The sequence below is a fragment of the Entelurus aequoreus genome, linkage group LG16, assembly GCF_033978785.1.
Source record: "Entelurus aequoreus isolate RoL-2023_Sb linkage group LG16, RoL_Eaeq_v1.1, whole genome shotgun sequence".
Lineage (NCBI taxonomy): Eukaryota > Metazoa > Chordata > Actinopteri > Syngnathiformes > Syngnathidae > Entelurus > Entelurus aequoreus.
In genome coordinates this window covers 40,884,200-40,900,305 of record NC_084746.1, presented here as the reverse complement: position 1 = coordinate 40,900,305, position 16,106 = coordinate 40,884,200, and the positions used below count along the sequence as shown (strand labels likewise).

Here is a 16,106-nt window from a genome sequence, read left to right as displayed (position 1 = left end):
CAATATAATTACAACACTTTATGTACATATTTATATACAGATTTGAACAATAAGTTATTCACTGAAATATATTTATTAATTGTGGTTCTTACAAAAAATATATCTTATAAAATATAAAAGCTAAAATGTCTCAATGCTCTGCCCCTTTAATTAGTGCATACTAAATAATTTAACTTTAGCCTACTACTACAACCATATTATTTACCAGCAACATAAAGTGAAACAGAGGCAGAGGTGTCCTGCCACAGTCAGTAACAAATAAATAGAAAACAGTAGTGGTCAAATACAAATAAGGCAACAAGAGTGGTTGTAGATAGACACAGAGCTTCATCAAGCATCTGATCCACTGAACAAAGAGCTCCAAAAATCTTGAACTTTAGACCATACTTGCCAACCCTCCCGTTTTTAGCGGGAGAATCCCGGTATTCAGCGCCTCTCCCGACAACCTCCCGGCAGAGATTTTCTCCCGACAAACTCCCGGTATTCAGCCGGAGCTGGAGGCCACGCCCCCTCCAGCTCAATGCGGACCTGAGACTGAGTGGGGACAGCCTGTTCTCACGTCCGCTTTCCCACAATATAAACAGCTTGCCTGCCCAATGACGTCATAACATCTAGGGCTTTTAGAGAGTAGAGTGCACAACTGCGCACACAACAAGGAGACGAAGCAGAAGAACGAGGAAATTACAGACATGGCGACGCCGTCGACGAGCAAGATGAAGAAATACGCTTGCAAGTTCCAAAACGAATGGAAACAAGAATTTCAGTTCATCCAGGACAGTTTGAAGGGGAAGGTGTATGTTGCCTGTAAATTTTGTAAAACAGACTTCTCCATTGAACACGGTGGCCGAAATGATATACTCATCATGAACGGAGAAGTTAAACAATACTGCCATCTAATGGATAGCCACCGGAACACTGAAATTCAAGTATTTTTTTTTTTCTTTTTTTTTTTCTCTATGTAAATAAAATAAAAAAATAAAAAATAAAAAAATAAAAAAAATAAAAAAAAAAATATATATATATATATATATATATATATATATAGCTAGAATTCACTGAAAGTCAAGTATTTCATACATATATGTGTATATATATATATATATATATATATATATATATATATATATATATATATATATATATATATATATATATATATATATATACACAGTGGGGCAAAAAAGTATTTAGTCAGCCACCCATTGATTGTCAATGGGTGGCTGACTAAATACTTTTTTATATATATATATATATATATATATATATATATATATATATATATATATATATATATATATATATATATATATATATATATATATATATATATATATATATATATATGTATATATATATATATATATATATATATACCGTATGTATGAAATATATATGAAATACTCGGGTTGCTGAATTCTAGCTGTAAATAACCAAGTATGCTTTAGACTGCCATCAGTTTTACTCCCTACACTTAACCATGTGTTTCCTACTGCCTGCAGACTTTGCACCCTTTGTTATATACACATGTTGTGTTTCTAATATAAATACATTTAATAAAGTAAAATACAAATAAGGCAACAAGAGAAGTATCCTACACTTCTCTTTTGTAAAGTAAATCTGAACAGCCGATATGGGCATCTACATCAACTATATGATTTGCCTGAGAAGCTGGAGAGGACAAAAAAAAATAAATTTTTTTTTAATTTTTTTAATTTATTATTATTATTTATTATTTGCTGCATGTATCATGATCAATGAAGGTGTCTGTTACTACATTATATATATACTTGCAGTGTGTATATTGTGTACATATTACATTTTGTTATGAAGGTGTCTGTTACTATTTTTATATACCGTATTTTTCGGACTATAAGTCGCAGTTTTTTTCATAGTTTGGCCGGGGGTGTGACTTATACTCAGGAGCGACTTATGTGTGAAATTATTAACACATTACCGTAAAATATCAAATACTATTATTTAGCTCATTCACGTAAGAGACTAGACGTATAAGATTTCATCGGATTTAGCGATTAGGAGTGACAGATTGTTTGGTAAACGTATAGCATGTTCTATATGTTATAGTTATTTGAATGACTTATACTCCAGTGCGACTTATATGTTTTTTTCCTTCTTTATTATGCATTTTCGGCCGGTGCGACTTATACTCTGGAGCGACTTATACTCCGAAAAATACGGTATATACTTGCAGTGTGTATTTTGTACATATTACATATTGTTATGAAGGTGTCTGTTTCTACATTATATATATACTTGCAGTGTGTATATTGTACATATTACATATTGTTATGAAGGTGTATGTTACTACATTATATATACTGTATATACTTGCAGTGTGTACATTGCACATATTACATATTGTTATGAAGGTGTCTGTTACTACATTATATATATACTTGCAGTGTGTATATTGTACATATTACATATTGTTATGAAGGTGTCTGTTACTACATTATATATATACTTGCTGTGTATATATTGTACATATTACATATTGTTATGAAGGTGTCTGTTACTACATTATATATATATATACTTGCAGTGTGTATATTGTATATATTACATATTGTTATGAATGTGTCTGTTACTACATTATACAGTATATATATATATATACTTGCAGTGTGTATATTGTACATATTTCATATTGTTATGAAGGTGTCTGTTACTACATTATATATATATATATATACTTGCAGTTTGTATATTGTAAATATTACATATTGTTATGAATGTGTCTGTTACTACATTATATATATACTTGCAGTGTGTATATTGTAAATATTACATATTGTTATGCAGGTGCCTGTTACTACATTATGTATATACTTGCAGTCTGTATATTGTACATATTACAAATTACATATATACTTGCAGTGTGTATATAAAACGTAGATGGAAGTTGTTTTAGAGGTTTTGAAGGCTACAACAGTGACTCTTATTTGCCGCATCTTCCAAGCATTTTTTATCATCTTTACAATCCCCCCCCTAAAAAAAGGGCATGTGTGTTCATGTCTCTCATAATGATTGTGAACGGCAAAATTCCCCCCAAAATGTGCAGTTCCCCTTTAATCACCAAACTGGTGGGGCCTGAATGAATTGCACCCTCTGCTGGTTAGTGCTAAGCAGTGAAACTTGAATCTCCCTGTCCTTGAAAACATTGTGTCTACACAACCTAATCTCATTGATACAAGTGTTCAGGCAATTAAATTCTGACAAACTTCTTGTCAATAACTCTTCTATCCTTAACTTCCATATAACTGTCTTAGTTATTCTTCTGTCTATAAAGATGGAGATTGGAACATTTAAAAAAATGCGCTTTGACAAGTTGAATATTTTCCCCTCTGGTGTTTGTATGAAATCATGGCGAGTTCTATTATTCCCCTTGCCTAGGACTTCTTTATTTAACCCATTGTGTAACCGCACAGATGCACACTCCAATGGGACAAGTTCCCTCATGCTCCCGTTGAGAATATTGGAGTGGGTAATCCTTTGAGCAGCCAGATAGATTAGAGTTCCACACACTCTCACACTGGAGGGTGATGAGTGAGGGAGCATAACCATGGCCTGCCAAATCATTCAAACTACAGAATACACTCACATCTCCTTATACTAACAACCTCCTGTAAGGGGATTTTGTGTAACCTATCAAACAAAATACTTACAGTAATCCATCTGCACTCTCGGGCAGCAGAGACTTGAAAAGAGACATTACAAGCAGCATTTGTCTGGTGACTTTTCACAAAGGTGTGTCTGGTCGTTGCTATGTTCTTTCACGTTAAACCCAACCAGTGAAAGGTGTGCTTAACGTGTACCTTTCTAGCTTTTTTACACATTTTTATTATTGCTTAGTTTTAATCACCTGACAAACATGAGTAAATCCAGGCTGACTCAGGTTCTGGCCTACGAGTGTTTGCCAACCTTCAAGGCGCATGACAAAAGGTGAAGAGAGAGACATTCCATCGCCAATGGTGCCTGAATGTCAGAATGCTGAACAATGACATGTCCTGAACAAACCTGTGGAGATTTCTCAAATCGGGTTGCTTATGTGCTACACTTGATTACATTTAAGCAGTACTGTAGTTTGTAGGCATGTAACGATATCAAAATCATGGTATTAAGGCCGCAGTACGATATTATTGTGGTATATGTCGAATGAAAACAAAGACATGTTATAGTGTGTAAAATGAAGTTCAAGATTCAAGGATAAACGGATAAACACACTCACTGTAATTGAACATAAACATAATGCTAACCTGTTGAAATCATATACAGTATATTACTACAAACATGTATTTTTAAGTGCAAATAATTGTGCGGGAACATCCACTGTGTCTCTCTAGTTTTACTTCCAGAGAAGCAGTGTCCTCTACAGTGGACATTTTTTCAATCAGTTTTGAAAATGCAGTTTCTTAGAAAAGTCAACTCACATTTTAACTTTTAACACTTCAAAAATTTACGTTTACCTTTGCTAGCTTCATCTTTTCCGGGTGATGGTAGCTTATCAAGTAATTCGGTGTGAAACCGTTGCTTTCCTTTGGCACGGCGCGCCTTGATCAAGTCTGTTTTGGTCTGGAGACAAGAATGCCGCACTTTATTACCTCGGCCACAGAGGGTTTGTTTGTCTGATTGTTAGCAGGGTTTAAAAAAATTAAATCTCACTATCTACTACGAAGTGGAACACATTTCACTTTCTGCTTTCTCTTTCGCTCCACGCCCCCACATTGCGGAGCCGCGCCGTGCAGAAGATTCTGGGAGATGTAGTTTATTTTTAGAACCGCCAAGTAAAAGAGGCAGAAAAAGAACTACACACTTAAGTTTTCGTTTGATACCGTCACTCGTCACTGCATTCTTGAGAAGATTTTGAAACCATAATACCAAGGTTTCTAAAAAATCGTTACATCCCTAGTAGTTTGGTATACTTTTTTTCTAATTTTCATTGTCAAATAGTTATCTATCAGTCACATCTTAAAGGCCTACTGAAATGAGATTTTCATATTTAAACGGGGATAGCAGATCCATTCTATGTGTCATACTTGATCGTTTCGCGATATTGCCATATTTTTGCTGAAAGGATTTAGTAGAGAACATCGACGATAAAGTTCGCAACTTTTGGTCGCTGATAAAAAAAAGCCTTGCCTGTACCGGACGTAGCGTGACGTCACAGGTTGAAGGGCTCCTCACATCTGCACATTGTTTACACCAGCAGCGAGAGCGATTCTGACCGAGAAAGCGACGATTACCCCATTAATTTGAGCGAGGATGAAAGACTCGTGGATGAGGAAAGTGAGAGTGAAGGATTAGAGTGCAGTGCAGGACGCCAGGGTGTATCTTTTTTCGCTCTGACCGTAACTTAGGTACAAGGGCTCATTGGATTCCACACTTTCTCCTTTTTCTATTGTGGATCACGGATTTGTATTTTAAACCACCTCGGATACTATATCCTCTTGAAAATGAGAGTCGAGAACGCGAAATGGACATTCACAGTGACTTTTATCTCCACGACAATACATCGGTGAAGCACTTTAGCTTCGGAGCTAACGTGATAGCATCGTGCTTAACTGCAGATAGAAACAGAAGAAACATGCCCCTGACTGGAAGGATAGACAGAAGATCAACAATACTATTATTACTCCTACTATCAGGAGACACCGAACCAAACCCTGGACCTGTAACCACACGGTTAATGCTGTCCAGCCTGGCGAAGCCTAGCAATGCTGTTGCTAACAACGCCATTGAAGCTAACTTAGCTACGGGACCTTGACAGAGCTATGCTAAAAACATTAGCTCTCCACCTACGCCAGCCCTCATCTTCTCATCACCACCCGTGCTCACCTGCGTTCCAGCGATCGACGGCGCGACGAAGGACTTCACCCGATCATCGGTGCGGTCGGCAGCTAGCGTCGGATAGCGCGTCTGCTATCCAACTCAAAGTCCTCCTGGTTGTGTTGCTGTAGCCAGCCGCTAATACACCGATCCCACCTACATCTTTCTTCTTTGCTGTCTCCATTGTTCATTAAACAAATTGCAAAAGATTCACCAACACAGATGTCCAGAATACTGTGGAATTTTGCGATGAAAACAGACGACTTAAGCTGGCCACCGTGCTATTCCAAAATGTCTGCTTCAACCCGTGACGTCACGCGCAAACGTCATCATACCGAGACGTTTTCAGCCGGATATTTCCCGGGAAATTTAAAATTGCACTTTATAAGTTAACCCGGCCGTATTGGCATGTGTTGCAATGTTAAGATTTCTTCATTGATATATAAACTATCAGACTGCGTGGTCGGTAGTAGTGGGTTTCAGTAGGCCTTTAAATCAGTTGAGGTACAATTGTAATACACTACAGTACTTGTCTGCCACCAGCAGAGGCGCAGTTTATTTTGTCTCAACCAATTTGTAGTCTTAAGAAGAACAACTTGATGTCAGCTATGGCAAGGTGAGTAACATCACTGGAGACTTCTGGTATTGGGTAGCAATAATCTGCTCAGTACTGGTATTAAAACAGGAGCTCACATAATTCAGAGAGAGTTCACATTGTTCCGCTGACATGTTGGCATGCACATTTAACTTCAAAATGCACCCAGACTATAGTTTTGATAAATCTGTTAGCAAGTTTTGAACAAATAAAGGCGGTGCATTAAAGTAAAACATGGTAAGATGTTGCCTGTATGAAATTCGGAAAATAAAATTGCATATATGTCAAAATATTAGTGTTTTATGCACGTAGTATCGATCATATACTCATACTATCCTTGGTATCAACACCAATCGTTTTAAAAATCAATTTGCCCTCCCCTTAATTGTTGTTTACACCTGGCTGCTAAACACACCCATCTTCAATGATTATTCATGCAACATAAGTTGCTGTTATATATATATATATATATATATATATATATATATATATATATATATATATATATATATATATGTATATATATATATATATATATATATATATATATATATATATATATATATATATATATATATATATATATATATATATGTATATATATATATATATATATATATATATATATATATATATATATATATATATATATATATATATATATATATATATATATATATATAGACTGTGTGGGTGTCAGGGGGACTGCATTAGAGTGGTTCAGATCCTACCTGTCAGAGAGGTCCTTCTCTGTCAGGCTGGGGGACGCCACCTCTTCTTCTGCTCCGCTTTACTGTGGTGTCCCCCAGGGATCCATTCTAGGCCCCATCCTGTTTTCCTTGTACATTCTCCCCCTTGGAGAGATTTTTAAGAAACATGGAGTGTCTTATCACTTTTATGCAGATGACTGCCAAATGTATATGCCAATTTCAAAAGGCCACGGCCCCCTGACACCCCTTCTCAACTGTCTATGTGATGTCAAGGCTTGGTTAGCCCAGAATTTTTTAATAATGAATGAGGGAAAAACGGAAATTTCAGTTTTTGGTCCGGCCCTCACTGACTTGGGACCATTGCAAAATTATGTGCGTCCCAAAGTCACCAGCCTTGGCGTCACTATAGACAGCGATTTTAAATTTGACAAACAAGTCAATGGCGTTTTAAAATCGTGTTTTTATCATCTTCGTCTTTTAGCAAAGGTAAAACCATTTTTATGTTTTAACCTTTTTGAACACGTCGTGCATGCTTTTATTTCAAGTCGCCTGGACTACTGCAATGCACTTTATGCTGGCATTAGCCAAAAAGCTCTCTCCCGGTTGCAGTTAGTCCAGAACGCAGCAGCACGACTTTTAACAGGGGCCAGGAAACGCCAGCATATAACCCCAATTCTTCGGAGTTTGCACTGGCTCCCTGTTCATTTTAGAATTGATTTTAAATCCTTGCTGTTTGTTTTTAAAGCTTTACATGGACTGGCACCTCAGTATATCTCGGACCTCATCCAAATTTACACTCCTGCGCGCGCTCTGAGGTCCGAGAGCCAGCTCCAGCTCGTGGTGCCCAAGACGAGACTTAAAACCAGGGGAGACAGGGCCTTCTCTGTGGTCGGCCCTAAACTCTGGAACACTCTGCCCCTCCATGTTCAAACTGCTTCCACAGTGGAGTGTTTTAAGTCTCGTCTTAAGACCCACTTTTATTCTTTGGCTTTTAACACTACGTGAGTTGTGTGGTCTTCTGTCCTCTGTTGTCCTGTGTGGTTAGGGTTATAAATTTTGATGTCTATTTTACAGTTTTAATTGGTTTTACCCTTTAAAATCGTTTTTAATCATATTTATTTTTTATATCGTCTCTGTATTGGTTTTCTATTCATTTATTCTTTGTGTTTATTCAGTCATTGGTGTAGCATAATATTGTTTTTAATATTGTTTTTAATATCGTTTTTAATATTGTTTTTAATATTGTTTTTAACATGGCTGTGCAGCACTTTGGAAACATTCTTGTTGTGTAAATGTGCTATATAAATAAAGTGGATTGGATTGGATTATATTATCTGCTATAATAATACAAATGCTATCATACAATAATCTACTTGTTCATTTCCTGTTGTTAGCTGGTTACGTTCTGCTGCAACACTGTTACATTTAGCCTTTTTAAAGTGTACCAGGCATAGTACTACCTCAACTTATGAGTATTTTAAGATATGTTCTGCCTCTCGGCTTTTTGTAATGCTTTAAGTTGCAAGCATAAATTTGTGTTACAAGTTTTTTTTTTTTCTAACTCTGCGACTGGGCAGCGCCGTCAGTCCGCATCACACGAAACAGGAGCCAGCCTTCACGCCATGCAGCCAAAGACGTCCAAACGACGTACATTTATCCATGAAAATATGGAGAAAATGCAGATGGTCTGTTTGACGTGTTTCATTTTGTATTGTCTCCTGACTCTACAAACTGGATGATCGAGTATTACCTTTGGTAGACAGACATACCTGCGTTCCATTTCTCAAAGACGTCCGTGTGCAACATAAACCAGCCCATTAGAGACACCTGCAGAAGTCTGCTCTCTTAGGTGAATGCTGTGCAACATTATTACATTATTTCATAAAACTACTGTAGTAATTTGTAGTACATGTATTTCAAACAATACTTCTTACCTAAAAGTTTATTTTTATTTTTAAAAGGCATGTTACCAGTTAAAATGTTGGTGTTTTGGGGAGGGGGCAAACATGGATCAAAATTATTTAAATTAATTTCAATGGGCAACGCTGATTTGCAATACAAAAGTTTTGAGTTGCGAGCTTGGTCGTGGAACCAATGGAGCTCGTAAGTTTAGGTACCACATACATTTTTTTTTTAAATCGTCCGATACTGACTGTTGTGGCCGATCGATCGACACATCCCTAATTTTTGCAGCAAATTCCTATAAAACACTCTTACCCTGTAAATAATCTATAACTATTCTTTTTTAGATTTACTTTAATATTATTCATTAAATTGTTAATTACTAGCCATATATCCATTTCGTAGTTGGATTTGTGGAGGTGGCGGTTGTTTTTTTTCCGTTTCTTATAAAGTATTAAATTTTTATCTTTGTGATACAAAAGCCAAAAGCAGTGAAGCTGTGTAAATGGTAAATAAAAAGAGAATACAATGATTTGCAAATCCTTTCAATTTATATTCAATTGAATAGTCTGCAAAGACAAGATATTTAATGTTCACACTGAGAGACTTAATTTTTTTTTGCAAATAATCATTAACTTAGAATTTAATGGCAGCAACACATTGCTAAAAAGTTATCTTAGCGGCATTTTTACCACAATGTTACATGGCCTTTCCTTTTAACAACACTCAGTAAACGTTTGGGAACTGAGGAGACACATTTCTGAAGTGGAATTATTTCCCATTCTTGCTTGATGTACAGCTTAAGTTGTTCAACAGTCCGGGGTCTCCCTTCTGCTATTTTAGGCTTCATAATGTGCCACACATTTTCAATGGGCGAGAGGTCTGGACTACAGGCAGTCTAGTACCTGCACTCTTTTACTATGAAGCCACGCTGTTGTAACATGTGGCTTGGCATTGTCTTGCTGAAATAAGCAGGGGCGTCCATGATAACGTCGCTTGGATGGCAACATATGTTGCTCCAAAACCTGTATGTACCTTCCAGCATTAATGGTGCCTTCACAGATGTGTAAGTTACCCATGCCTTGGGCACTAATACACCCCCATACCATCACAGAGGCTGGCTTTTCAACTTTGCACCTAGAACAGTCCGGATGGTTCTTTTCCTCTTTGTTCCACAGTTTCCAACAACAATTTGAAATGTGGACTCGTCAGACCATAGAACACTTTTCCACTTTGCATCAGTGCATCTTAGATGAGCTCGGGCCCAGCGAAGCGTTTCTGAGTGTTGTTGACAGTGGTTTTCTGAAGTGTTCCTGAGCCCATGTGGTGATATCCTTTACACACTGGTGTGGCTTTTTGATGCAGTACCGCTCGAGGGATCCAAGGTTCGTAATATCATCGCTTACATGCAGTGATTTCTCCAGATTCTCTGAACCTTTTGATGATATTACAGACCGTAGATGGTGAATTCCCTAAATTCCTTGCAATAGCCTGTTGAGAAATGTTGTTCTTAAACTGTTGGACAATTTGCTCACGCATTTGTTCACAAAGTGGTGACCCTCGCCCCATCCTTGCTTGTGAATGACTGAGCATTTCATGGAAGCTGTTTTTATACCCAATCATGGCACCCACCTGTTCCCAATTAGCCTGTTCACCTGTGGGATGTTCCAAAAAAGTGTTTGATGAGCATTCCTCAACTTTCTCAGTCTTTTTTGCCACTGGTGCCAGCTTTTTTGAAACATGTTGCAGGCATCAAATTTCAAATGAGCTAATATTTGCAAAAAATAAAGTTTTCCAGTTCGAATGTTAAGTATCTTGTCTTTGCAGTCTATTCAATATGATTTGCAAATCATGGGATCTGCATTTTAAAGTTATTGAGATATTTATAAAAACAACCTTGCCTTTCTTCATACTTCCTCCAAACGAATTTGCTCAACTTGTGACGTTTTTCCAACATGTGCCGTTAGTGGATATCTCCATATATGGTAAACATTTACCCAAAGGGCTTTGTGTGAGTCCACCATTGTAATCAATCAGTTCCTTATTTTTCTCTATTCTCTTTTTGTGCAGCAGACTGGCTCATACATGCACATGCATCTTCCGCTGTTACAGTTTCTAATAAGATGCAGTGTACAGTTCTAACTTTTTCTGTCAGTAGACTTGAAATGGAAGTGCTAAAAACTACAACGTGGCTGACTAAGTCTAAATAAGATCACCCACAAAACGGCACATCCTGAAGAAACTGTCAGAAAGCGGTCTGAAGATGGTCTGTAAAGTATAATCTATGCAAAATGTTGACCAAAGAACCACCATTACATGTTAAGAAGACCACAAGGAAGTGTTTTAAGTGTAGAAAAAAATCATAACGTGAGCCCTTTGATAAAGGTCCTGTAAGAAAGGCTTCCATTGAGAAAGCTGTTTTCTCAAAAAGACATTGTGACTGTTTGTGTGTGGTCCTGACCTGTCCAGAGATTGTGGCTGTTGAAAGGCCAAAGTGTCTCTGTCTCTCCAGCTGACTCCACTCTGCCGTCGCCTGTGTCTTAGAGCATGTGTGTTAGACACAGAGGAGAGTTGAAAGGTCGCCGTGTCAGTAGATCTCCTGCAGGCGCCTGCAGCTTTGCTTTGGCAGCTTCCTGTCGCCAAGTCCAGACCAGGCTATGCTATAAGTTGCCACCAGGTCAACTGCATGACCTTTGGTCCCATCGATACGCTTCCCTCGCTCACACACTGACACTGTCTCTTCACTGCAATGCACATTTTGACCAAAATCAAAACACTTAAGTTAACCTATCATTTTTCTACAACATCAATTTAGCTTCATGTTGATATAATTATGTGTGATGACACTTATAAATACAATGATGTCATGGCTTATTCAGTCCTGAGGCTTCCCTCCATTGTAGACTGAGCAGAGATATCTCTGTCAATAAGGCGGCTTGTACTAATGGTGGGATTAGTCCTCACGCCGACAGCTCGCATCACTGCACAGACGCGAAGAGAGACACAAGTGTGGGCACACATGCACAAGTTGAAACACATGCACATATAGACATGATGTCAGTTCAAATGACTGATGCACTGTAAGCGATATCCTGATGGAGATGCACTGTTAAAGCATACTTGTGTTGGCGCAGATACAATAGTACCTCATCTTTTACTTACAGTGCCCAAAAGCAATATGCATTATTTGTTGTGTGTACACATCTAACTAGAAATTAAATCAAATATTGTTTAATTAGTTTAGACTCTGTAGATCTGATCCATGAAAGGTTGCGTGTATAACATACACGACATAACAATATGTAATATGTACAATATACACACTGCAAGTATATATACTGTATCATGTAGGAACAGACACCTTCATAACAATGTGTAATATGTACAATGTACGCACTGCAAGTATATATGAAATGTAGTAACAGACACCTTCATAACAATATGTAATATGTACAATATACACACTGCAAGTATATATATAATGTAGTAACAGACACCTGCATAACAATATGTAATATGTACAATATACACACAGCAAGTATATATATATCATGTAATAACAGACACCTTCATAGCAATATGTAATATGTACAATATACACACTGCAAATATATATATAATGTAGTAACAGACACCTTCATAACAATATGTACAATATTTACCGTATTTTGGTCTTTAATCAATAGCGAGACTTTCTTCTCTGGCGCATTTAATTCTGTTTTCATAGCAGCGCACGTCCGACTTCCGGCATCTACAACGAAGACGACTATTTTTGGACAAATGAGCATTCCAAAACCTTATCTTTTTTAAGCTGAATATACTAAGGATGAACTGCTGCTTCTAGAAGCGAGCACGAAGAAGAGGGTGAAACGCTGTAGCAGACAGAAGCCGAGAGAGTGAGGTCAGTGCGATTTGATCATGTTGCAAATCTGGAACTTTTGAGCCAAGCTATGCCGAATTATTAGAGTGCCCAAATCAACTGGAAACGTCCCCGGCCAGCTTGACCAAACTGTCCATGGAGTGAGTCACTCTACTATTGATCATGATACATGCAGCACATCACTGTACACTACAGTACATACACTGTCTGGCTAGCTGTGTACAAAGAAAACATGAAATAATACTTTACAGATGCTGTAATATGATTGTTCATGTTTTTCACTCAGTACAGATTGGTGTATTATCACAATGTTGTGTATTACAAACTCAAACTCGTTTTGTGTTGTTGCAGAAGCTAGCTTATGTCTTGCCGTAGTTAGCTTTTACGGCTAACACAATGTGTACGGCAGCACGGTGGAACAAGGGTTAGTGCGTGTGCCTCACAATACGAAGGGCTCGGGGTCTTTCTGTGTGGAGTTTGCATGTTCTCCCCGTGACTGCGTGGGTTTCCTCCGTGTACTCTGGCTTCCTCCCACCTCCAAAGACATGCACCTGGGGATAGGCCCCTTCCACCTCCAAAGACACGCACCTGGGGATAGGCTCCTCCCACCTCCAAAGACATGCACCTGGGGATAGGTTGATTGTCAACACTAAATGGTCCCGAGTTTGTGAATGTGATTGTGAATGTTGTCTGTCTATCTGTGTTGGCCCTGTGATGACTTGTCCAGGGTGTACCCCGCCTTCCACTCCGTGTGCAGCTGAGATAGGCTCCAGCACCCCCCGCGACCCTGAAAAGGACAAGCGGTAGAAAATGGATGGATGGACGATGTGTTAGTACGCTAGAAAAAGAGTTCCTCAGTGTTCTCTCTTACAATAACAATGTTGCTACAGTTTGGTTATTATGCAGATCCCAGAACATAAATTAAGTATTGTTGACGGCTTTTGCATTTTTAAAGTGATTTCAGAGGGACAAATGTTTGCTCCTACTAGCTGCATTGTTAGCCACCTAGAACAAGTTAAGTTAGTAAGTTAGTGAGCGTAAAAAACACAAAACTTTTTGTCTGCTTGTCTCTCACAATGATTGTGAACGATAGGCAAAATCTAAAAAAGTGCAGTTCCCCTTTAAGTGAGATAAATACAGAACACATTCCATTTATCATGCCTGTTTTAATGAATATGCAGAAAATATGCTGATCATCAGAACACTCAATATTGAGAGGAGACGATGGAAATGTAGTTATTAAGGACGCACAGTGTGATTTATCAAGACTGAAAATGTTCTGCGGGCTCTATTTTGCATCTTTAATTAGTACGTCGAGAAAGGACGTGCAAACTAGCAAAAATGGCTGTGAGAAAGGAATCGATCGCGCTGCAGCTCCGTCCTACGTATGCTTGTCAGAACATATGGAATGTCAAAAATAAAAATATTGGATATATCGTCTATTCGACAATATAATTTTTGAGCTGCTTAATGACTTAAGGAGCTGATTAAAATAAATTAAATTCATGCGTTTTAGTGTCTATTGGTGTGTTTGTTCTTTCATTTAGGAAATATATCATAAAACATCCCCTGTATGAAAAAATGTCTTGCAATATTAATTTTCTTGCGTTTGGATCGCTGCCATGTTGTGATGGTCCACTGCCTCCTCGCAGAGCGCGCCTTCAGCGTACTAAAATAGTTTATGTTGTGTAGATTACGATTCTATATTACCGAAAAGTTTACATTGCAAGATCCCGCAGGTAGGAGGAGCATGATACCATGATTGTGGAGGGAAATGAGTGTTTCTATGGGCACACAATGCCGGTAGTACACGCAAAAACCAAATTTAATTAAGTCTTTCTGTACCACTTTTGCAGCTATCAATTAAACACGCAACGTCTTAGTAGATCACACGCGCACTAATAGTACACATAATATTATAGTTTGCACATGCTGTTTAGTGTGTGGTATTTTAATTTTAGTAGATCAGGCCCCGTGAGGACTTTGTTGCCTTAGTTGCCATCTTGACTATGTGCATTAACCCGCTACATGGGTTGGTTGGAAATAGTATAATGCAAGGCTATTGTGGTCTCTTCATAACAAAGCCGTCACTCCTTTTTAGACTGACGTCCTGGTGTTGAGCTGTGACCTGATAACAGACGTGGCTCTTCATGAGGTTGTCGATCTGTTCCGGGCCCATGATGCAACACTGTCCATGCTAATGAGCAAAGCCCATGAATTCACCGAGACCGTCCCAGGCCAGAAGGGCAAGAAGAAAACAGGTAATAACAACAAACACATCATCAGCAGCTTCTCCATATTTTTATGGATAAATGTCACCCGTTGAGATGTTTTTTAAATTATTTATTATTTTCTTGGCTGGCGTGAGACTCTCCCTGCTTCAGTATGGTGCAGACTAACAGCGCTATGTTCGAATTGCTTTGCCAAGTTGGCTAAAGACTCAGTCATGTTTTTGATTATTTCTTTCTTTGATTAAATCTGTTTTCATTTGGACAGCAGTGTTTCAGTTACTTTTATTTATTGCAGGGTTTTTTTCTAGCTCAAATTGAGGCAGAGGTGGTATAATCCTAAACATGCGCCAGAATTTTTACGCAAATTTTTTGTAGTTTTTTTCAATTTACTTTACAATATGCTGTAAAGAACACCCGTAAAATGTATTGTCATTTTTATTAATTTGATGGGTAGTTTGCTGTAAAATCATAAGTCAAGCAAATATTTACCGTATTTTTCGGACTATAAGTCGCTCCGGAGTATAAATCGCACCGGCCGAAAATGCATAATAAAGCAGGAAAAAAACATATATAAGTCACACTGTAACTGTGGACAAGTATAAGTCGCATTTTTGGGGGAAATTTATTTGATAAAACCCAACACCAAGAATAGACATTTGAAAGGCAATTTAAAATGTATTTATTTATTTATTTAAAATAAATAAAGAATAGTGAACAGCAGGCTGAATAAGTGTACGTTATATGACGCATAAATAACCAACTGAGAACGTGCCTGGTATGTTAACGTAACATATTATGGTAAGAGGCATTCAAATAACTATAACATATAGAACATGCTATACGTTTACCAAACAATCTGTCACTCTTAATCGCTAAATCCGATGAAATCTTATACGTCTAGTCTCTTACGTGAATGAGCTAAATATTATTATTTGATATTTTAC

General features: G+C 37.7%; 1 protein-coding gene across 1 annotated transcript in view; it reads left to right on the top strand.

Annotated features, from left to right (window-relative positions):
• eif2b3 (eukaryotic translation initiation factor 2B, subunit 3 gamma) overlaps window positions 1–16,106 on the top strand; it is an 80,262-nt gene that overhangs the window by 22,236 nt on the left and 41,920 nt on the right. The window contains exon 4 of the mRNA XM_062022877.1: window positions 15,033–15,192. Within this exon, the coding sequence (XP_061878861.1) occupies window positions 15,033–15,192 (160 nt within the window). The remainder of the gene's footprint in view (window positions 1–15,032; window positions 15,193–16,106) is intronic.